This window comes from Kogia breviceps, chromosome 3, assembly GCF_026419965.1.
Source record: "Kogia breviceps isolate mKogBre1 chromosome 3, mKogBre1 haplotype 1, whole genome shotgun sequence".
NCBI lineage: Eukaryota > Metazoa > Chordata > Mammalia > Artiodactyla > Physeteridae > Kogia > Kogia breviceps.
This window is the reverse complement of record NC_081312.1, coordinates 84,203,815-84,225,780: the sequence shown is the minus strand read 5'-3', so window position 1 is coordinate 84,225,780 and position 21,966 is coordinate 84,203,815. Positions and strand designations below refer to the sequence as shown.

Below are 21,966 nucleotides of genomic sequence, written 5' to 3'. Positions count from 1 at the left end.
CTATCTCCTTCCTAATAGGGTGGACTCAAGGGCTCTCGAGTGCTTCCTGAGCCGGCTTTAGGAACCGAACCTGCGTGGGCGACGGCGCTCCAATTGCGTTTCTGGAGGAGGTCGGAATTTGGCTCGGCCCCTTGCAGTGTCTCCAAGGGAAGGTTCGTACATTCGTGACCGTCCCTGGCAGCCGCCCAGCCCGGGACTTGGGGTTCCACTCGCCATTGGCCAGCCATCGGTGTGACGCGCCAGAGGCGGGGCCTCATCAGCTGTTTGCGGGATGCCCTGAGCGGGCGTATTTTGGAAACAATACCGCGCGGTGCTGAGTGGCCTCCACTCGGGCCAGCCCGCCTGCCGCCGCCGCCGCCGCCCCTGCCTGCGCCTCCCGCCTCCCGCCTTCCGCCGCAGCCCGGTGAGCTCCCGGGCGGCAGGGGGCCGGGCGGTGTTGGATCGCACCTCCTTGGGGAAGTGGGGAGAGGATCGCGCTGCGCGTGGGGGCCCGGGAAGGGTTGGGCTGCGGGCGTCTAGAGTGACCATGGAATGGGGCGCTGGGGTATGGGAACGGGGTGCAAAACCCACATCTAACTGCGCTGCTCCACGAAGGAACGTGGGGGTAGTTGCATTTGAGACTCCAAGGAGTTGGGTCCAGGTGGGCAAGGGAAACTGCGGTGCACTGCTGAGCAGACCTGGGCGCTCGAGAATGGCCCGGCCTCTGGATCTGACTTTGGGGTAGGGCAGGGAGTTGTGGGACGTTCTGCATCCCTGCGGAGTCTGAAGGCTCCTCTCCTTAACAGCCGGGCTTTTCCCCTCCTTCCCAACTGAGTTTGGGCGCCAAGCCCCCGAGTGGTCATCACGCTGGACCCTGGCGCGGAGCCCTGGCATCACGACTCGGAGGCCGAGATTCTCTCCTGGAGTCACCCAGGTCTGCTCTGTGTTGTGTGAGTGCGTGAGTGCGTGTGTGTGTGTGTGTGTGTGTGTGTGTGTGTGCGTTCCCAGATTTTAGCCCTCGTCGAGGTTCAGAATGTCAAGCTACTGCTTCTCCTAGGAGAAGGAGTCTGAGTTCAGCATCCCTGTTAGAGTCCTTAAGGGCTGGGATGGCTCCAGCAGGCTTTAGGTCCCCTTGCTAGGAATAAAGACTTCCCTGGTAGTGCACTTAGGAAGTGCCCTTCTCCTGCCGGTTTGCACACCACCTCTTCAGCTCAGGGGAAGGGGAGAAGAAGGTCTCTTTATTGTATCTCAGTTTACACTTGACCTTGTCCAGCACCTGTCCAGAGGCTCCCACCTGCAGAAGAGCCACCTGCAGTTCCTGTGGAGAGTGGGAAGGGTCCCCCTCAGGCTTGCAGAGCCACACCCTCTGGCTGCACCTCCCCCACTGTCCAGTCCAGGCAAGGGTGGAATTTGGGGCTTTGCTGGGAGCGGGTGGGGGAGGTGATAGGCTTCAAAGGAAAACCCAAGACAATGACTCCTGACTGTGATTGGCTTTGGAGGGCCCCATCTTAGGTTGGGATTGCCAACTTGCAGAGAGGAGGTGGAAAGGCAGGAGGGGAGCCCCTGCCAGGTGACTGGCAGTACAGCACTTGGTCATTTCAGCGGGAAACCTTGTTTCCTGGTACCGATAAAGTGTAGTTCTCTCACTCTCCTTTGGGAAACACTGTCCAAAGAACACCATGTGCCTGTTTTGCCATCCAAGCTGGCATCTCCTCGCTGTCCAGGGAAGAGGGCAGGATAGGGACCATAGATAGCTCAAGGACAGGATGGGATGGAGGGAGGGTTGAAGCAAGCACTTCAGAGAGAGCTTGCATTTGAGAAAGCCAAGATTTCTGAATTTAACTGAGCTTCCTTAAATACTTTACCAACCCACAGACCATTTGGCTTGTTCTTCAAAGGCAAGAGACTAGGAGACAGAAATCCCAGGGGACCTCTAATTGACTCTGGCCATGACAAACACTGTGTCTCTGTATCCTTAACCATTCAGGTGGTTGCTTTTCTGGCTGCCTCAGGGACCCTAAGGGGTTCCTGGTGTGTGTATTAGGGGTTGGCTTGGGAGCTCAAGATGCTGCGTGGCTCCAAGCTCAGACTTCCAAGAGCCATCAGGTGGAGCAAGGGGAACTTCTTTATCACCAAGAAACTCGTGTCAACAACCTGAGGAGTTTAGGCAGCGAGTGAGGTCACAGACAGAGGGCTAAATTTCACTTCCTTTTGTGAGGCAGGTTGTACCAATCTCAGCTTCAGCGCTGGCAGCAGTGGTAGGCTGTGGGGAAAGATTTGAAGTTGTGGAGACTAGTGAGTAGACTGAGCTGGGGTAGCCTGGCCGCTTTGCTGGATGCTGGACCTCCCCTCTAGGCTAAGCTGTGGTGGGCAGACAGCTGCACGCTGCTGAGAGGGCAGCTGCAATGACTAACCTGGGTTTTCCTCCGCTCTCTCTCCCAGGACACACTCTTACCACATCGCTCAGCCTGTTTGTTGTGTTGAGCAAGCAGGGGGTGGAGACTAGGGTCTTGGGTAGGGCTTAGCAGGTTTGGAGGGAACCTGGCCACCTTAGGACTGCTGGCTTTTGTTTTTGCTGCTGAGCCTAGGGCTCAGCTCAGAGTGAGATGAGAGCTTGGTGGTTACCCCTCAGGCCAGTGAGTGAGTGTGCGTGTGTGTTGTGAGCACTGTGTGTACAGCCAGTCACAGCGCCCTCTGCCCTCCCACAGCTACTCACAGAGGCTAGTCTTGTTGACATTTCTCCAGGTACCCTGCGTGCTTGTAGCAGCCGATCATACCCCTCTATGGCTCAGAGTCAATAGCAGTCAAACTGCATGACCGTGACCAGACAGGGTTAGAAGAGGCCGAGGGGAGGGAAGGTGGTTCTGAGTGCGCCCAGGGAAGAAGCGTGGAGAATCTCAGAACTGCGAGGCAGCCCACATTCGGGGGCAGTGTCACCCTTGGCAGTGCTTTAGCTCTAGGGTTGTCTGTCATCGGTACCTGACCCCGCTTCTTCCCATAAGAAGGGGGAGCAGGAAAGAAGGAAGGGGAGGGGAGTCCTTCCAGGTATAGCCTGGGTGGGGGCAGCCTCCCGGATGCCTGCATTGCACCCTAACAGGGGAGATGGAGCCACCCCAGTGTGTGGAGGAGCTGGAGGATGATGTGTTCCAGCCAGAGGATGGGGAGCCGGGGACCCAGCCTGGGAGCTTGCTCTCTGCTGACCTGTTTGCCCAGAGCCAGCTGGACTGCCCCCTCAGCCGTCTGCAGCTCTTCCCTCTCACGCACTGCTGTGGCCCTGGGCTTCGACCCACCAGCCAGGAAGACAAGGCTACCCAGACTCTCAGTCCAGCCTCCCCAAGCCAGGGTGTCATGCTGCCTTGTGGGGTGACTGAGGAACCCCAGCGACTCTTTTATGGTGAGTGCTCTTAGCCTCAGGACTCCTCCCTTAGAGACTGGGGAAAAGAGGGGACTTTCCCTCCCCAAACCTGCTCTTTGCTATTTCCTTTCCCAAATTGAGCAGCAAGAGCTATCGATTCTTCACCTCTCACCTGCTGCTTCTCTGCTTGTTACTGTTCCTCACCTGTGCTCCTCAGGCCCCAAGCAGGGCAGATTGCCTTGCTATTCTTTCTGCTCTTTTGTCCCTTCCTGGAAGGATCTTTGGGTCCATGGTGTCTGTTTGGGTTGGAAGAAGGGTACCTGGGTCTCGGCCTTTACATCCTGTGGCCTGTTGTGTGGCCCAGCCCTTTGTGTGGTGATAGTGATGTACCTTCTGTAAAGTGGCTAACGCTGCGTGGGGAAGGCTGGGGGATCTGTGACTCGCTGTTAACACTGAAGGGAAAAACCCAGGCTGTTCTGGGAGGGCAGGTTCCTGAAGGCAGAAGGTGGCCCCAGTTGTCACTTGGGACTTTCTGTGCTTGGAAGGGGAACTGGAGAAAGAGGTTGGGCCTGCCTGGGCTCAATGCCAGCAAAGGGGCTGTTTCCAAGGCTCAGTCAGACAAGACCCCTTCATTTGCGGGCTTCAGTGGTTGGTTTTATGAGCAATCTGCCTTCCTCTGGCAAAAGGGCAGGGTTAGACACTCAGTCTGTTTTCTTCATTTAGCACAAAGCTTCTGGAGAGAGGGCCGAGGTTCGGAGGCTATCTTGCTGTGTCTGACGGAGCAGATTGAGGAGACGCTGCAGTTATTCCCAGAGGGAGCTGCCCTATAGGACAATTCTGGCAAAGTAGTCCTGGCAGGAGTCTGAGAAGATAGATAAGGCAGGCGGGGAAGAGGGAAAGACAGGAGCAGGCCGGCGGGTGCCCCTAGTGGCAGCTCTTGGTAAGTGAGGAGCGCAGGTCTAGAGGTCTGGCCTGGGGCTGCCTCCAGAGAGGAGCTTGGCTAATCTGTGGCTCAGAGGAGTCCTTTCTCCGTATTTTTTGTGCCACTGCCCAAAGCTTCAGGGCCTGAGACCACCCTTCCTCTGCTGCACTAAAAAGCGAAGATACTTTTTGCCTTTCTCGTTCTCTGTCCCCTTGCTTTGCTCAACCCAGGAACTCTGGAGAGCTGCCTCCAGTGCTTTTCCAGAGAAGAGCTTCAGCCTGCTACTACTATATGAGAGTAATAACTAATAAACTGTGGTCAAGCGTAGCTGGGTAAATAAGGACAGAAGGTTGGCAAGTTCACCCACACTTATTACCTTTGCCATGGCACTGCCGGTGAATGGAGGACTGAAGGCAAGGCTGAGACCATTCCCTTCTCTTCTCCAACATCAGCTTTCACACTCTTGGGCGGCAAGCAAGTCAGGCTGTCCACATTTGGCAGAGTGCCCTGATAAAGTTAGACTAAGTTCCTCTCCTTTCCCATACTAGGGTCTACCCTTGGCCCCAGGTCTCGGCCAGGAGTGGCAGGCATGGGGAGGATGGGGCAGCTGTGGAGCATGCTGAGATGTGGGCCCTCTGTCTTTGCAGGCAATGCCGGCTACCGGCTCCCCCTCCCTGCCGGTTTCCCTGCAGGCTTGCCCCTTGGTGAGCAGCCCGCTGAAGGGCAGTGGCAACATCGAGCAGAGGTACAGATTGCCCGAAAACTTCAGCGCATTGCAGACCAGTTCCATCGGCTTCATATGCAGCAAGTAGGCATGGGGGGCTTTTGTGGGGGGGGGGTGCATCTGCTGGGGCTGGGGTCTGGGGCCTGCCTCAGCAACTCTGTCTCTGCCAGGCCCCAAGGATAAGGTCCCAGAGTGTTGGCCTCATGCTATTGTGATTCTCGTGGACTGGATGGGCCCGACTGGATGAGCACTCTTGCCCTCACCTCTGAGATACAAGTTGTTTATCTGCCCACTCTCAGCTCAGGCTCGAGGGAGATGCTGCGATCCCTCCCAGGGGATGGGATAGCTTTCTGCAGCCTTGATTGACAGACTCTCTCTCTTCTTGAGGCCAGGGGTGGGAGATGGTCCCTTAAAGACCTAAGGGGAAGATTTTCAGGGTGCTGAGGAAGACTGGACAGTCGGGGGTGCCTGGCTGCGGTGCAGTGTAAAATGGGTAACCAAGGCCGGTGATGGGCCTGAGTTGGGGAAAGTGGTGGAACCGGTTGTAACCTGACACTTTCCAGCTGGGGAGGCCGCTTCTCATTGTCTCTGCCTGGGAACCGGGGCCTGGGACTCTGGAGTGTGTACCTCAGAGAGTCTCTCCAGACCAGCGGCCGGGCGCTCGGCCGGGCGCTCGGCCGGCAGCCTGGCACCAGCCCCGCCAGGGCGGAGCATCGCGTGTCAGTGGAGCATGCGGCAGAGCCCATCAACAAAGGCGGCGGCTGGCGGGCTCGTGCTGGAGGAGCCCTACGTGCCATGGGCTGGAGGCTGCCCTGCTCTGCAGCCGCTGTCTGGGCGGCCCCTGGGCACTTAACCCTTCCTCTCTGGGCTGACTTTCTGGATGGCTGCCAAGGTGGGGAGAGGAGCCTGAGGCTGGATCCCTGCTAGTACAACCACTGCTGAAGCAAAGGCACACCACCTGGAAGTGAACACATTTGCTCCCTGTGGGACAGTGTCCCTGGCCCAGTCAGCTCTGTGTGTGTGTGTGTGTGTGTGTGTGTGTGTGTGTGTGTGCGCGCGCGCGCGCATGTGTAAGTCTATATCTGACTGTATATCAGGAAATCAAGAGAATAAATAATCCACATGATTGGGCAGACCCTGAGGTTACATGGGGAACTTCAGGTGACCAGAGGACAGCTATTGGTAATAGAAGGTTTGACTTGGCCAGCACTGGGGGAAGAGAAATTGACTTTGGATTTCCTGAGAACAGGCCATCCGGGGTTAGATATGGTGAGTGCCCCTGCCAAGGGGTTCTTAGGGAAACTTGGGGCTAGACCTGGTCCTGGTGGCTCTCCCAGTCCCTCAGGAAGGGAGGGTGGCCCTGTGCTTAGATAATAAGGCAGCCTAGCCACCTCCTCTGGCTCGAAGCTCCAGCCCCTATTCGCTCCTTTGATTTTTCTGTGGAGACTTGGCTTAGAGTTTCCCCTTCAGTCCATGTGTGAACGCACTCTGATTCTTGATTTCTGCCTCTTGGCCTTCTTCCTGCCCATTCACTCTGCCCTGGTTGTGTAGGCCTGTGGTTGGCCTGAGCTCGCAGCTTCCGGTCCCGGGGCTGCAGCTCATAGAGGACATGGTGACTGTGGGTCTCCCAGGCTCGTCTGGAGGACTATCTGGAAGGCAGTTTTCTGCGTTCCCAATAGCCCTGATCTCTCTCAACAGTTCTTTCCCAGAATGTTCAGCCATCCACGGGTGAGCCCCTGTAGACTTGGGAGCAGGCTGGGAGGCCTCCCTTGCCCAGCTGAGCCCTGGCACAGGACCAGAACTCAGCCCAGGGCCCTTTCTTCCTGACTCAGTTCTGCACAGGAGAAACTGGCCCTGATCCCAGGTCTGACCGTGTTCTTTGCTGCTTGGCATCATTGACCCCCGTCCAGGGCTGTCTCTTTGAAGGCCTGGTTCAACTCCATACAAGGTGCTGTCCTCTTAGCCAGAGTCTTCCAGCCGGGGAGGAGGAGGGGCAGAGCCAGAGGAGAATTGGAGGAGAGTCTCCCCTGCTCTGCACCTCACCTCCTACCTCACCTCCTACTGGTTCCTGACTTCCCTGGGCCCCTCACCATCCTGCCAGCTACCTACTCCTACCGTGTAGTGGCAGGAGGCTGGCCAACGAGGCCTTTCTAGCCAAGAGCTGGTTTCCCCAAACTTTCCATTGCAAAGAGCCAGGCTTTTTGTCCACTGGAGTCTTGTTGCTTTTATCCCCCTCCTCCCTGCTCGCCCTGTTCACTTCCCTAGGAGCTCATCCTGTGGGAAGGACTGGGGTAATGGCTATGGGCAGATGGAGAGCTGGCACGTGTAGGACCTTTTAGCAGCTAGTTTTAAGAAATGAGTCATTTTGTGTGTGTGTGTGTGTGTGTGGTATGCGGGCCTCTCACTGCTGTGGCCTCTCCCGTTGCGGAGCACGGGCTCCGCATGTGCAGGCTCAGCGGCCATGGCTCACGGGCCCAGCCACTCCTCAGCACGTGGGATCTTCCCAGACCGGGGCACGAACCCGTGTCCCCTGCATCGGCAGGCAGACTCTCAACCACTGCACCACTAGGGAAGCCCCGAAATGAGTCATTTCTGAACTTGATTATGATATAAACTAACGTCTAAATATTTCGTATCTACACAATACTGTTGTCACGCTTACATTCTTATCCTTCATCTTCTTTCCGTATTCCTTCCCCTCATCTTTGCAGACAAGGAGACTGAGGCACTGGGATGGAAGTAATTTAGGGTTAAGTCTCTAGGCTTCAGATACAAAGTCAGAAGGCCCAGGTTTGAATGCCAGCTCTGCTGCCTAGTAGCCTCCGGGAAGTCTCTGGCAGAGCCTGTTTCCTCTTCTGTAAATTAGACCTAATGCCAGAGAATCTGATCATGAAGATTCAGTGAGAAAATACCTACGAGAGTTCCAGGCACACAGTAGGTATTCTTTAATGCTTGATTTCTTCTGTCTCTCTATAATCCTGATTGTCCCCCACATTTGTTCTTGTCAGTTTACAGTGCATTTCCCACCCCGCCTGCCCAGCTGGTCCCTGAGCAGAGCTGCCTCCCATGAGCTCCCTTCTACCTGCCCTGTCCAGAGAAATCAGCATCAAAGCTGTTCAGTTGTGGGTCTTGGCCTTGTACATTTCTCCTAGGAGAATAGTGGTCAATCTCCATCACTGTGGGCTGAGTTTAAATAACCAAGAAAGACAACCCAAAAGGCAGTAAGAAGGTTAAAGGAGCCTGGTCATCTCCTCTCTCCTCAGGTCTGGGATTGGTGTCCCAGGGCCAGACCGTGGCCATGGGTTCCCGACTCCTGTAGGGAATGTGAGCTCCTGCCTTTTGTCCCTGGTTAGGGACCTCAGTTACTCTTTTTCTGTATGAGAGGAAGCCTTCTCCCTGGGAGATGTGGAGCACAGGGAAGGGTGTGATAATGGTAGTGTGTTGTAGGATGGCTTTATGGCAAAGTGAGTGCATCAGCATGACCCTAGATGCAACATGCTCCAAATTCCCCCTGGTGCTGGTTTTTGTGGGCCATAAGCCCTCCCAGCATGTTTCTCAAGGAGCTTGCTGGATGGAGCTCTAGCCTGGCTACCCAAGTTCAGGTCAGCCACCTGTTTAGGGTGGTTTCTCTGGGCAAGGAATTGGAAGCAGAAGATCAGTGCCAGCGAGGTGCTTGCTGTCAGCACTTTGGGTCTCCAAAGCAGCAAGAGACTTTGAGGCAGAGTGAATGGAGATAAAAGCCTTTCCAAACCTGGTCACACACCCCCAACTTCCTCTGCCTGGGTCAGGAGTGAAAGATTCTCCTCCTTGCTCTTCTGTGAGCTGCCCAGCTGTAGCAGGTGACCTCTGGTGGTCTGCTGACTGTGGCCTATCTTGACCTTGGCTCTGTGAGGGTGCCCTGGTGTTTCTTGTTTGCCCAGCTTCTACAGGGAAGATGGCAGTACAGGTTTGCTTCCTCCCTGAACTCAAGGGATGCTCTGGCCAGAAGGTGAGTCCCAGCTTCTCTCCATTCCACCTGCTGTGGTCTCCTCCACCATGACCCGAAGAGTGGACAGAAGCTGGTGTCCTATCCCCTTAGGAGAGTCTCCTGGCCCAATGGCACCATCTTGAAAGTTGTGGGATATTTCCAGGCGATGTAAAGAAGCCAAGAATCCTTAAAAAAAAAAGAAGAAGAAGAAAAAGAAAAAAGTGGCTACTGTAGACAGTTGCGTGAGTAAAGCTACAGGAGAATTGGAATTCTTCGTGTTGGAAGTGGCTTTTTCACTTGGACCAGGAGTGGCTCCATTCAGAACAGTCAGATTTGGAAATTCCCTGAATAGTAATTAGACTTTCTGGAAAAAGACATTTGAGAAAAATTTCAGCCACTCAGTTGAAACCATCTTTAGTTGCAAGATCACAGAAAGGATCCTGGACTTAGGGACAAATTCGAGTTCAAATCCCAGCTCTGTCACTTATGAGTTCTGTGTTCACAGGCAAATCATTTAACTTCTCCGAGCCTTGATTTCTCATACTCATCTTGTAGAGTTGATGTGAAAGCCCTTTGGAAATTGTAATATGTATAACTATTAATGCGTGGACAGTTTAACACTTGAAAATGGGTTAAAAGATGATCTTAGGATTTTGTTCTTCCGGAGCTCTTTTGGAAATTGTACCCAAGGTGGTGTTTGCATGGTTTATTAACTAGTGGCCTCTCTGCCAGCAGCCTGGATCCTTTGTTCAGGGAGTTCCTAACTACTTCCTGACCCTTTGGGATGCTCTCCTTGTTGGTGAGTGGTTTTCTGGAGCTCAGATTATAGCTAATAAAGTTGTTCAGGCTCTAGATGGGACAGCCCTGGGTGGGAGCCCCAGAGATTCTCCCGAGTGAGAAGGGTCCCTACGGAGCCAGCCTTTGTCCCCCCGGACATTGCCTGGGGAAGAGTGAGGCTTGGGGAGGGGCTGTGGAGAGCGCTGTGCGTGAGAGCCAGGGCCAGGGCTTGGGGGCCCTGTGTTTGCTCTGTGGCTGGCTCTGTTTATATCGCTCACTATATTTAGCTTCTGAGTCATCAGCGTGGCTGAGTAGAGCTGAGTTCTCCACACAACTCTGCACCTGACTACTCTCTTTTCCAGGAGAAGGGCCTTGTAGTTCTGGACAGTTCATTCCCTCCCCACCAAGGCAAGCCATGGGGATGAGATTGGCTTTGTTGTTTTTTGTTTTTCCTTGGAGGGGGCGGTGATGGGAGGGAGGGCTTTGGGGGAGGTGCTAGAAAAGAGGGATAAAGAAAAACATCTTGTTTGCCTTTTGATCCAAGTCTGGCAACCAAGAGGGCATGTTCCATGATCAGTACAAGAACAGCCGGTGTGCAGGGTGAGGAGGAGGGTCCGGCCTTCTGTGCTCAGCTTGCTTGTCCTGTCCAGGGACTGGTCCCGGGTGGGACGAGAACAGCCAACTGCAAAGTCCCCAAGTTGGGAGTTGGAGCCGTGGCGGGGGTCCTTCTCCAATGTCCTGTAGACCCACAACAGACCAGCCCCCTCCTCATTCCCCTCTCTCCCTCACTTTTGACCAGAGCGCACCTACCCCTCTTCCCCCCTGAGTTCTTAAGAAGTTGCCCCTTAGTTGGATGGGGCTGTTCTCAGATGGGGGGAGACAGAGCCACCTGGGGGAAGCTGGGTAAGGGCCTCAGTCCTCCCTGCAGCCCATGGCTCTGGGGACATCGGTGGCAAACACAGCCCTATCCCCGCACCCCCAGTGGCTGAAGCCGGCGGCTTCCACCTATGTTAGAGGAAGCCCTCCTGTCTTCGACTCAGCCAGCCCCAGGCTGCCCTTTCTTCCTGGGAGAAGTGGTTGGTGTTTCTGTGGTGGCAGCTGGTGGCTTCAACCTCCTGTTAGCGCTGCTGGCTGGGCTGAGGAAGCTCTTGTCAAGGAGGATTATTTTTCCTTTTCTGTTTTGCCACGTTGCTCATTCCTCAGGTGTCTAGGTCAAAAGCAATCTCGGACAGTGGGCCAACGGGGCCCAAGGGGCTGCCCCGTGGGTCTCAGAATCCCTGCTGCCCAGCTTGGCAGCCTGGAATTCTGAGCCCGGCTGCCTCTGGCTGCCATGGCCCATCTCACAGTGCAAAGTCAGGGATTTCCTCAGGACTTCATGAGCCTGCCTAGAAGATAGCGCTCCTGGAGTGGGTGCTTTGAGCTGAGGGTGTTGAGGGAACTGCTCAGCAAAGTGCAGTCGGGCCCAGGTTTCCCTTGTCCTCACCAGGGAGTGGGGAGCTGCCTGGGGCAGCCACCGCCTCGATGCTTTCCATATACTTTTCTCATTTAATCATCACAGCAACCTTGTACTTCAAGACCCCATTATCCCTATTTTATTGGAAGCCGGGGCTCAGAGAAGTGGGATAACATGCCCATGTTACACTGTAAGTGGCTGAGCTGGGAGCCATGCAGATCTGATTGATCCTAAAACCATGGTCTCCCCATTACGCACCCCTGCTCCTCAGCAAGCGCAGCGCAGAAGGTGAGAATCTGATGGGGCTCCCACTTGCTGCCAGACCCTGGCTCTGCCTCCTGTAAAACTGAGTTCTGCGTTCTTGCTTTCCCCCCCTTCAGGTTGTAAAATAATCAAGGACAAGCCATACAGCTTGCTCATCTTTGTGCTTTGTAACTCTTAGCTCGGTTGGGTACCTGATAAAAGTTTGCTGAATCAAACAAACATCTTCCCAACTTCTTTTATGTGGAATTTTCCTGAAGTATTCCTTAGCTCTGTATTCCTGTTCTCAACAGCAAGGCTTTGTCCTTCAGCCTCGCCGCCGTGGCGGGTTTAGAGTTGATGGGGGAAAGGGAAGAGGTGAGGTAGGAAAACGGCACTTTACAGAGAGTATATCTCCCTGTAAAGCAGGGTAGATACAACTCTGCATTTTAAAGAAAATGAACATGGTTTCAGAAAATGATCTGAAGTTATCATTTCAGGCCAGTTTTAGCTTCATTTCTGTTTGATCTTCAGTTAGCTCTGCCTCTGAAAGGTTTATTTTTTTTCTGGTCCACAGCATCCTTAGTAAATAATGATCTGGAAGCAATTTCTTTAAACATACTAGGGGAGCAGTTAGGTGAGGATTCTCTTTGAAGTTAATACCATTTTCATAATGTGAATAAACACACTGTAATATTTTAGTGAAAGAACATAGCTCTGGAGTCAGAAGTCAGGGGTTTGAATCACCCCCTCCCAACTAACTTGCTTAGGGTAACTTTTCTGAACCTTTCCTTCCCCATCTGTAAAATGGGATTGAAAATAATACCTGCCCTTCCTATGTCCCAGACCTTCGTGAGGAGCAAAAGAGACAATAGGAAAGCATTTTTTTTTTTGCTGTATGCAGGCCTCTCACTGTTGTGGTCTCTCCCATTGTGGGGCACAGACTCCAGACGCACAGGCTCAGCGGCCATGGCCCACGGGCCCAGCCGCTCCGCGGCATGTGGGATCTTCCTGGACCGGGGCACGAACCTGTGTCCCCTGCATCGGCAGGCAGACTCTCAACCACTGCGCCACCAGGGAAGCCCAGGAAAGCATTTTAAGTATGAGATATAAATTGCTATCTGTTTGGTAAATTTGCATTTTGTGTGTTAGTTTCTTTTAAATCAGGGCTACAGTGTAGCTTTGCTCCTTCCTCGAATTCTTTGGGGGTGAATTAGCTCTTGCTGGAGCATCTGGTACACTGGTGACACACAGAGTCCCCAGAGGGTGTGAATTGGGTCCGAAGGGGGAGAGACAGAGGGAGATTCTTATCTGGGGAGGGCAGGGAACACTCTTTGTGCTTAGGGCAGAGGCCATGTGGGATGAAACAGAGTTAGATTTGTGTAATCCAACCTTGTCAGACACCACAGCCAGCTCTTTAAAAAAAAAAAAAAAAAAAAAGCCTTTTACTAGTTGGGCCTCTCTAGGCAAGAGGCTGATCCTATCACATCAAGTACATCTTTAGACCTGGCCAGACATCAGTTGTTCCTGGCTTCAGACAAGTGGGTTATCTTGCAAGGCTGACTTTTCTATAGTCAGTCCAGCGTGCTTGTGGAATACCTACTATGTGCCCTACGTGTTCCCTGTGATCCAGGACAAATGATCTGGGTGTTCAGTTACAGTGCCTTGTGCACAGGGGGAATGACTCAAACATTTGTCAACTGTCTACCTCCATCCCCTGACCACAGAAAGAAAGTGGGACTGAAGGAAGAACCCTAGATCTCTCATGCTTGGTTGTGCTCTCCTAACTGAAGAGAATGTTTTTTATCCACCACGTTAGGGCCCCTTCCCTTGGGGCGTTCACCTTTATTCTTTCCTTCCACGTCTTGGTCCTACCCTCTTGGCTCTGAATTTGAGAGCTCTGGTGTAAGCTTAAATTCCCATCAGCTTCCTACCTCCTGAACCCCAGACTCCTACCCCTGAGGTTACCCTAGCTATGCATTCTGGGAACCCCCATTCTTTGCAGGTTCCCAAACTTTGAGGGGTCCCAAGCCAGCCTGGGAGAGCTGAGCCTTGCGCCAGGGGTCTGCACCCACTGATCTCAGTCTTTGCACTGGGTGCTGTGCCAGGTGCCTGAGAGTCAGAGGCCAAGCGTACCCGTTCCTGGCTCCCCCTTCCTTCTCCCCCACACCCTCTCCTGGAAGGATCCACGTGCTGTGGTGTTTCGGTGTCTTTGTGTACCTCGTCCTGTTCGGTGAATGTTGATTTCCTTCCTTCTTAACTGTTTCTCTCCCTGGCCTCCCTTCAAGACCTTTTTCTTTCCTTTCTAGTCAGGCACTTTTGTTTAATTTTTTAAAAAAATATTTTATTTATTGTTGTTCCTCAAAAATCAAGGCATTGTTTGATTCTCTTGCTATGTGGCAATTTGGTTTCCTTTCAAAAAACGGGCCTTCTGGGGGCTGCCCTGTGGCAGGAGAAGGCTGACCGGGGTATGTGTGGCATTGCGTGTGCTCACAGAAAGGGTCGCTGGGGCAGTAGATGGTTTCCCAGGCCCTGTTCTTGCTGGTCGCATGGCTGCCAAGGCAGCCAGCTTGACCCTGTACTAGGCAGCCTGTTCTCCAGGCCCACCCAGATCCTCCGCCAGGCTGACCGGATTCAGTTGTTGGAGCTCTGAGTTATAGTCCTGAAGGTAATTGTGGATGACAAACTCCGAATCACCAAACCTTAGGGTTGGAAAGCACCTCAGTGGTTTCCAGATGCCTGTCTGTGGCCTGGCTGCCTCAGAAGCACCTGGGCAGGATTTACTTCCGGGTTGGCCAAGTTCTTACTCTGGTGGGAGGGAGGGAAAGAAACTAAAGAAAATACCAAATCATGAAATGTTTTCTTCTAGGCTATAGGATCATGAGTGATTTTATTTTCTCTTCTCTAATTTCTTGTATTTTCCAATTTTTCTACATTACTTTTGTGACTAAAATGGACAATACATGCTACTTCTGATTTTTAAAAAATGTCACTCAGGGAGCATGTTCAATACACAAATTCCTGGGCCCCTTCCCTGAAGATTCTGCCCCAGTTAGTCTGGGTGGGACCTGGGGACTCTGTATTTACAATAGCACCTCAGTAGATTCTGTGATGCAGTTGGGTGTGGGAACCACTGATCTAATACTGCACCTACACTTCACCTGTAAGGAGAGTGAGGACTTGGGCAGGTGGTGGGAGACCCCAGCCTACCAGGTCCTCTGATTCCTGGCCCGGGGAGCCACCCACTGCCCAGAGTGCCTTCCTGGATGATTCAGGAGCCCGGAGGCCTGTCCCAGGCAGAGGCACAGAACCTACGTCCTTCCTGAGGCTGGGCCTGTGTGCGCCTAGGCCTGTCTGTGTCTCCCAGCAAGACCTCAGCCTTCCAGTCTGACAGCACTGTCTGGCCCACAACAGCGTCTAGGTTCCCCAACACCCACAATGATTGGAGTAAGGATGCTTTCTTGCCTCATACCCAGAGACCTCAGGGCCCAGAAAGTTACCCAGGCAGCAGGTAGCCTCCATGAGGGGAATGTGGGGAGAAACTGAGGCATACAGGGATGGGATTGGTCCAGGACCCAAATGATCGAGTTGTGATCTCCCTTCCTTGGCCCTTGAGCTGTTTTGAGACAATTTAGAGAAGGGGAGGATGGAGAGTCTGCTTGGGTGTAGAGAAAGGTATATGGTGGCGCTTGGAGCATAGCAGTAATGGGTAAGGACATTGCCCTAGGGCCAGGTGATCTGGATTTAGCCCAGTCCCTGCCACTTACTAGCTATGTGGCCAAGTTACCTAACTCTTTGAATGATCTCATCTGTAAAATGGCATGATAATACATACCTGCGTCATAGGGTTGTTGAGAGGACCAAAGGAGTTTAATGTGTATAGACCAGTCCTTCTTCTACTCTAATGTGTCTTACAGTTGCCTGTGCATCTTGTTAAAAATGTGCATTCTGGGGCTTCCCTGGTGGCGCAGTGGTTGAGAGTCCGCCTGCTGATGCAGGGGACGCGGGTTCGTGCCCCGGTCCGGGAAGATCCCACATGCCGCGGAGCGGCTGGGCCTGTGAGCCATGGCCGCTGAGCCTGCGTGTCCGGAGCCTGTGCTCCTCAACGGGAGAGGCCACAACAGTGAGAGGCCCGTGTACCGCAAAAAAAAAAAATAATAATGTGCATTCTGATTCAGTAGGTCCACATTTCTAATAAGCTCCAGCTGATGCTGAAGCTGCTGGTCCGTGGACCACATTCTGAGAAGCAAGGATGTAAAACACAGAACCTGACACGCTCAATTTACAGTTACTGTTAGGATCATGGTTGTTATTGTTACTTGGCCTTTTCAAACAGGCACCCGAGGAGCCTCGGAATTCCAGCAGACTGGCCTCCCCAGAGACCAGTCTTTTCCTGGATTTTCCTCGTATTCCACCCTATGACCTTTGCACCTGTCCTGGGTAGCAGCTGGGGGGAGGGGGTGCTGTGCCCAGCTGCTGCAGGCAGGCCTGAGTCTTCAGGTTTGCAGCTGAGTCCATTTTCATGCTGCTTTACCCTAACCAGATTTTGTTAAGCCGGGTGTGTTTCCTCTTTTTACATGTCTTTGTTTACAAAACATGAGGAAGCCATCAGTCTCCCCAGTCACAGTCTGCCAGGCCTCCACTGTGGCACACCCCGATTTCCCGATTTCCCTTCCCCTCCGAGCAGGAGCCATGCCTCCCAATTTCTGGGTTGTTTTCCAGTCTCCCCTTCTGCAGGGGAAAGAGGAGTGCTATTGCTACAGGTGTGGGGTGGGGGGAATACCTGACAGGGCCCTGAGGTCAGCCTCAGTTGACATCTTTCCTCTCTTTGTGGCCTCAGGCAGGGTGACAGGGAACCCAGCGAGGTTCCTGCATGGTTGCCTGGGGACAGGTCAGGGAGGCTAGGGCAAGAAGTCCCTGCAAAGCTCCTGGGAATCCAGGAGCCCCGGGCTCAATTTCCAGCTCTGCCACTGACTTGATCTAGCCTCTTCTCCTCTGACTAGGAGTTGCCTGGTGGGGGCCTGGGCTCTAGTTAAAGACAGCAGGGGCTCCAGCTTCCTTACACACACACACACACACACACACACACACACACACACACACACACACACACTTCACGTAAGCGTGCTTGCTGCCTGGGCCACTGTGGCAATCCAAGTCCAGCCTCTGTGCTGGCTCCTTTTTTGCACACTAGGTTCTTATTCCCCTGTCCGCTGTGAACCCCGTGGAGAGGGCCCCAGCCTAGTCCTCCTGCCCTGGCAGATAAAGAGAGAACAAAGACCGCCTCTTCCAGCACCCCTCAGTGCCCTTCGGACCTCTGCTGGCCCCTGGGAAATGGTACCTGTGTGGGCGGGGCACCAGCCACAATCCTGTGAGCCACTGACCGCTGACCTTTGCCCCCAGCTTCTCTGCCTGACAGTAGGACCTGGGATAACCTCCAGAGAGTAGTGTGCATTCTTTGTTTTTGTTTTGTTTTCAAGTATGTTCTTGCTTAACGTTTAATTGGCTCCAGTCAGTAGGAAAGCGCTCCAAGAGGGATTATTTATGGCTTACTGTCAAGAGCAGCTATAAAAAGGGCAGCACGGAGCTGGAGATGCTGGGAAGGGAGAGAGGGCGGGCGCACAAGTGTGTGTGTGTCTGTGTGTGTGTCTGTGTGTGTGCGTGTTTGCACTGGATGAAATCAGATTTTTGCTGCCTCAGCAGTGCGGTTTAAATGGAAGATTAACCCTTTGACCTTCACAGTGTCAAATCACTTGCAGATGGAGGCTCCCCCGCTTTTCCCCCTTGTTTTCTGTGTTACTTTGGAGTTGGGGGAGAGAGGGGGGCACTTCTTCTCTTTCTTTCTGAAGAAAGTTTGTTGTTCATGCAGCTGAGGTTTGCGGGGCTCAGGAGCCAATCTGATTAAAAGCAGCACTTGGCTAAACTTTGGAAAATCCTGCAAGCAGGGGAAAAAGTTTAATCCTCTTGTGCACAGTGCATAAAGAGCCTGGTCTTTTCTTTTTAATGTTCACACTGCAATTGTATTTGGAGAACTCAACTATCTCCCCCTCATCGCCACTTCTCTTGTCCCTCCCCCAACTCCCCCAGTTTGCTGTCCTGATGGCATTAATGTGCCGCCCCAAGACGTGTGGATCTGAACTTTGATTGGAAATGATAAGGAGTCGTCTAAGGCTGCGTTTAGGAGTTACGTTGTTTTGTTTTGTTTTCCTTTCAGCACCAGCAGAACCGAAATCGCGTGTGGTGGCAGATCCTCCTCTTTCTGCACAACCTCGCTTTGAATGGAGATGAAAACAGGAACGGGGCAGGTCCCAGGTGAGGCTGGGCTGCCCTCTTCTCATGGGGCACCACGGAAGGACATCGGCGAGGACTGACACTGTGTCTTGTGAAGTTGTTGTTGTTTTGTGTTTTTATTTTTAAAATTTCTCTCTGTGTACATAAGACATACCCAAGCGGGACCTCTTTCCCAGTTCAGGGCCTCGACCAGGAATGGGACCCTTTGTCAAACACTGTTGAAGTAGAGGCTGGTGTGTCTGTGATGTGGGACCTCCCAAGGGCTCGGACAAGTAGATCCTTCGGTCGTCAGTGGTTGAAGACAACCAGGTAGTGATGTGCTCCGGCGAGTGGACTGTAGTTTTCCCACAGGAACTTATTTAAGAAATAGGAGACTGGATTAGACTCCTGGTTCCACCAAACCTATCAGCCTTCCACTGTGGATGGGTCCCAGATCCGACGAGTCACACTGCTTTAACCCACCAGGGCCTCAGACAGGGCCTTTCCAGCTGCGTGTGGCAACTTCACTAGGTCGGTCAGCCAGCTCCATGTCTGGGTTCTCCTTGGCCCCAGCCATTGCCCACCCCAAGGGCTCAGGGATTCTTGCCCAGCCCCTGTCATCTCCAGCAGACCTCAGGGAGGGTTGGGTTTCTCCGTGGACCCCTCAAATGTGCCGCAAAAATGAACCAAACTTCTGGGTAGGCCTTACGTCTGACTTGGTCCTACTTGGAAGCCCCAGGATTGGTCCTGAGGTGCAGAACCACTGCCCCCTCTGGCTGCCTGGGACTGGCTGGGTGTCAACCATGGATGAGCCAAATAGCCAGTCAGTGTGCTGTGGCCAGCAGCTTGTGCCTTTGTCCGCTCTTGTTTTGAAAGACCCAGCCAACAGACGGCGTCCCACCCCCAATAGCAGCACTCTAGCACCGGAAGGGACAGGATTGCATTGCGGTGGCTCTGGGAAACAAGGCGGACATCCCACCTGTAAGAGTCAGCCTTGAGGAACCCAGACCCCTTGGTTTCCTTGGAAACCACATACCTCCTCCCTTTTATCCCCATTCCTTTCTCACACCTAGTGGGATACAGGAAGAAGCCAGCACAGCAGCTTTGCCAGCAGAAATGTGTCTTTTAGAGTAACAGACAGTGATTAGAGTGCGGAACTGTCAAAGCTGGGTACACACTTCCTGTCTTCCTTCAGCTTCCAGCCAGGCCAGAAAGCCATGCTCTGGAACTCAGCAGGATCACAGATGCCTCTGAACTTCTTCCCTTCTCTCCCTGCTGTGGCACTAATGGAGAGAATTTAAAGCAGCCAGTCTGGCAGCTCTGAGAGCAGACACAGGGAATCTGAAAAGACACAGGGAATCTGTTAACCTAGAAATTAAATTATCATTTTTGCATATGTGAGAAAAGTTAACATTGGTGCTAACGGTGAAGCAAGGCCCAAGGAAAAGATGGCTTCCCTGGGCAGAGAAGACCCCAGGGCTACCCAAGGAAATTGGAGGAGTCCCGAGTAGACTCTCAAATCTGAACAAGCCCAAGCTCCTCTAATTCTGCAGAGAGGAGGTCTTTGTTACCGTTGAAGGACACATTGATCTTCCTGATGTACGGTCAGGCAGGTTGTTCACTGCACAAGGCCACCTGCAGAGGAAGGTAATGGAAGCTAGAATCCAGCCCGTGCTCTGCTCACTAAGCTGTATGCCCTAGTGTAGGGCTGTGTCTGCTTACAGGAAGGGGTGCCTTTCCTAATTTGCACAAAGGTGCCCTATGGGCTCACAGTGGCTCGGAGAGGGACTTCAAACTAAATAAGCCTTGGTTTTGTTCTGCTTGGATGTTCTGGAGGTATTACCTATTCTTGGACAGAATTATATTCTCAGGGTGTGTACCATGGTTTGTCTGCTAAGAAGATAGGTTCCTGCTTACAAGAAGGAACCCAGGGAACAGGCATGAAGGCTGGCGCTGGGACATGCCGACCATTGTGAAATCCAGCCTTCCCTGTGTGTCTCCACACCATTTTTTGACATGCATAGGACATGTGTTGTTCCCTCTCCTGGACCAAGGCTGTGATGGGCAGGCTGCTGGTGTATCTTGGAGTGGCACACACAAGAAAACCAGGATTATTTCTACCAGCCACTTTTATCTACTCTCAGCAGACTTTCCACGTGAGCTGAGTGAGAGAGCAAATAAATGGTCCAGGCCTTGGGGCCGAGGCAAAGCCATCAACTTCGGAGACCTTGCCGGGCCCGGGTGGGATGTCCTGTGGCCTGTCCTGAGAACTGAGCCCAGAGTTTGAGAAGCTCAGCTGAACATCGCGCCTGGGGCTGGGTGGAGGGTCATCTGACTGCACTGTCTCCATCTTCTGTGAAGACAGGAACTAACTCACTCTCCTAAGCGAGCCAGGGCAAAATGTACAACGCCTCTCCTTCCCCTCCCCCCAGAACCCAGGAGGTAGAATAGCCCCAAGAGGAAGAGAGGTTCCTCCTGGCTGGCTGTTTTTAATTGGCCTGGTGGGCTAGACTGGCCCCTTCCCCCTCTGCCTGGTGAGTTGGTCTGAACATTCCTCAAGTCCGACCTCAGGACACATGTCCCTCCCCCTGGGCTCCCTCTCCCCATTCCCCCAGGAGCTTGGCTGTCTCTAATTAAGGAGTGGAGAATCAGCTTTAGAGGGAGGGACAGTCTGACCTGGCTCCTGACCTGTAACCAACAGAAGACTTGTGGAGCTTTTGTGGTTTGCTGAGGGTGGGTGTGGGAGAGGGACTGGAAACGTCCGGCCCCGGCCCCGGTAGGGATGCCCTGGAGGAGGGGAAGCCTGATATTCAGGGTCAAAACAGCCCTTCTAATTCAAAACCCCAGAGTAGGGGATCATGGAAGCCGGTAGACAGAACTGGGGAGGGAACCCCCTCAGGCCCCCCCCGTCTGACTCCCCCAGAGAGTTGGAGGACTCAGCTGGGCCTCTCTGCCCCCGTGGCGTTTTCTTGCTCAGTTCGAGGCAGAAAAAGACCACCTCCCAGCGCCCTCCAGGAGCCCCTAGGGGAGGGGGGTCTGTGTCGGGAGCTATGTGGCAGGCTCTTTCCGGGCGCTCAGAGGGGCCCAGCTGACTTGTCTCTCTGTCCCCAGTGGCCCAGCCCCATCCAAGGATGGGTCCGGCCTGGGCGTGGCAGGGAGGGGGTGATTTGGGATGATCCAGCCAGGGCCTCCACTAGGGGCTGGGGAGCCACTGTGACTGTCCTAGTCAGCAAGGAGCACGTGGAGAGCTTGCGAGCAAGCTCGTGTGAGGGACCAGATGCAGTGGGGTAGGGCAGGTGAGAGCCCACAGAAGCAGGCACTTCAGCTCTGCGGACCAGAGCGTGCCAGTGCTGCAGCCCAGGCCGGAGGAGCCTGTGGGGTCCCTCTGTGTGTAGGTGGGGACACCTTGGTGAGAGACCACCCTGACCAGGCTCCTGAACCCATCAGGCTGTGAAGCCTCCCGGGGACAGTGTGGGCAGTGGGTTCCCTCAAGGCTGGTGGGGACTTTGAGCCTTGAGAGAACCGCAGAGAAAGCCGCGCTCTTTCGTAGATGCGCCAGCCTCTTGGGCGGAAGGTGCTCGGAGCCCTGCAGGCTCCCAGTTTGCACTGCCCCTCTCTGTGCACAGGAGGCCAGTGCCTCTCCCTGCTCTGTGAGCATTGCCCAGTGGGCTGCCCCATCCCCGGGTCCACAGGGCCTGTCAGGGGAGACCCAGTGAGAATGTAGCATTTTGTCCCTCCCAGGTTAGCTGTCCTGGGTCCTAGGCACTCTGCCTCTAGGAGAGAAACAAGGAGAGAGAGGGAGGGGATGGGGACTCGTTTTTAAACCTGTACAGAATATTTGGCTTTGTGTTCTTCACATGCATATATGTGTGTGTATCTTTTCCCCCATCAATTGGTACAGTTTTTAATAAAACCATTTAAAGCAAAGCTTGTCTTTTTCAAGGTGTAGTAAAAATACAAGGGAATCTGTTGGTGGATTAGAGACTCCCAACTTGCTTCTCAGCTGCCCTCCTGAGTTACCGTCCGGGACCCCCGGCTTTGGTCAGGACTTCCTTTCCCCTCTTGGGGTTGTGAAGAGCCATTCTGACCATACAGTAAGCAGCACAGCACAGGCCCCATGAAGTGGAAAAACATGGGCTTTGGATCCAGACCTGGATTTGGATCCGGTTCCAGCCTCCGCCAGCTGAATGATCACAGGCAAGTTGTTTAACCTCTCTGAGCCTTCAGTTCTTCCATGTGTAAATTACAGCTGTGCCTGCCTTGCAGGATTAAAGGGAGT

The 21,966-nt window shown here is 53.5% G+C and overlaps 1 protein-coding gene across 3 annotated transcripts; it reads left to right on the top strand.

The window, feature by feature from the left end:
* Positions 1 to 249: 249 nt before the first annotated feature.
* BMF (Bcl2 modifying factor) lies at positions 250 to 21,614 on the top strand. Of its 3 annotated transcripts, none has more exons than XM_067028955.1 (5): positions 250 to 403; positions 786 to 913; positions 3,077 to 3,373; positions 4,904 to 5,064; positions 5,151 to 5,436. In XM_067028955.1, exons 3-5 carry the CDS (start codon positions 3,082 to 3,084, stop codon positions 5,193 to 5,195), a joined length of 498 nt encoding a protein of 165 aa, XP_066885056.1. In that variant the 5' UTR covers positions 250 to 403; positions 786 to 913; positions 3,077 to 3,081; the 3' UTR covers positions 5,196 to 5,436. The 3 variants fall into 3 exon arrangements, with proteins under 3 accessions (XP_066885056.1, XP_066885058.1, XP_058915003.1); XM_059059020.2 differs by lacking the exon at positions 5,151 to 5,436 and adding an exon at positions 17,632 to 21,614 and having other exon boundaries at positions 259 to 403; XM_067028957.1 differs by lacking the exons at positions 4,904 to 5,064; positions 5,151 to 5,436 and adding an exon at positions 17,632 to 21,614.
* The last annotated feature ends 352 nt before the right edge of the window (positions 21,615 to 21,966 follow it).

Coding starts and splice junctions, on each gene's coding strand:
- BMF (XM_059059020.2), top strand. CDS start 3,082: ATGGAGCCACCCCAGTGTGTGGAGGAGCTGGAGGATGATGTGTTCCAG. Junction 3,374..4,903: donor ACCCCAGCGACTCTTTTATG/GTGAGTGCTCTT, acceptor CTGTCTTTGCAG/GCAATGCCGGCTACCGGCTC. Junction 5,065..17,631: donor ATCGGCTTCATATGCAGCAA/GTAGGCATGGGG, acceptor TTTTCCTTTCAG/CACCAGCAGAACCGAAATCG.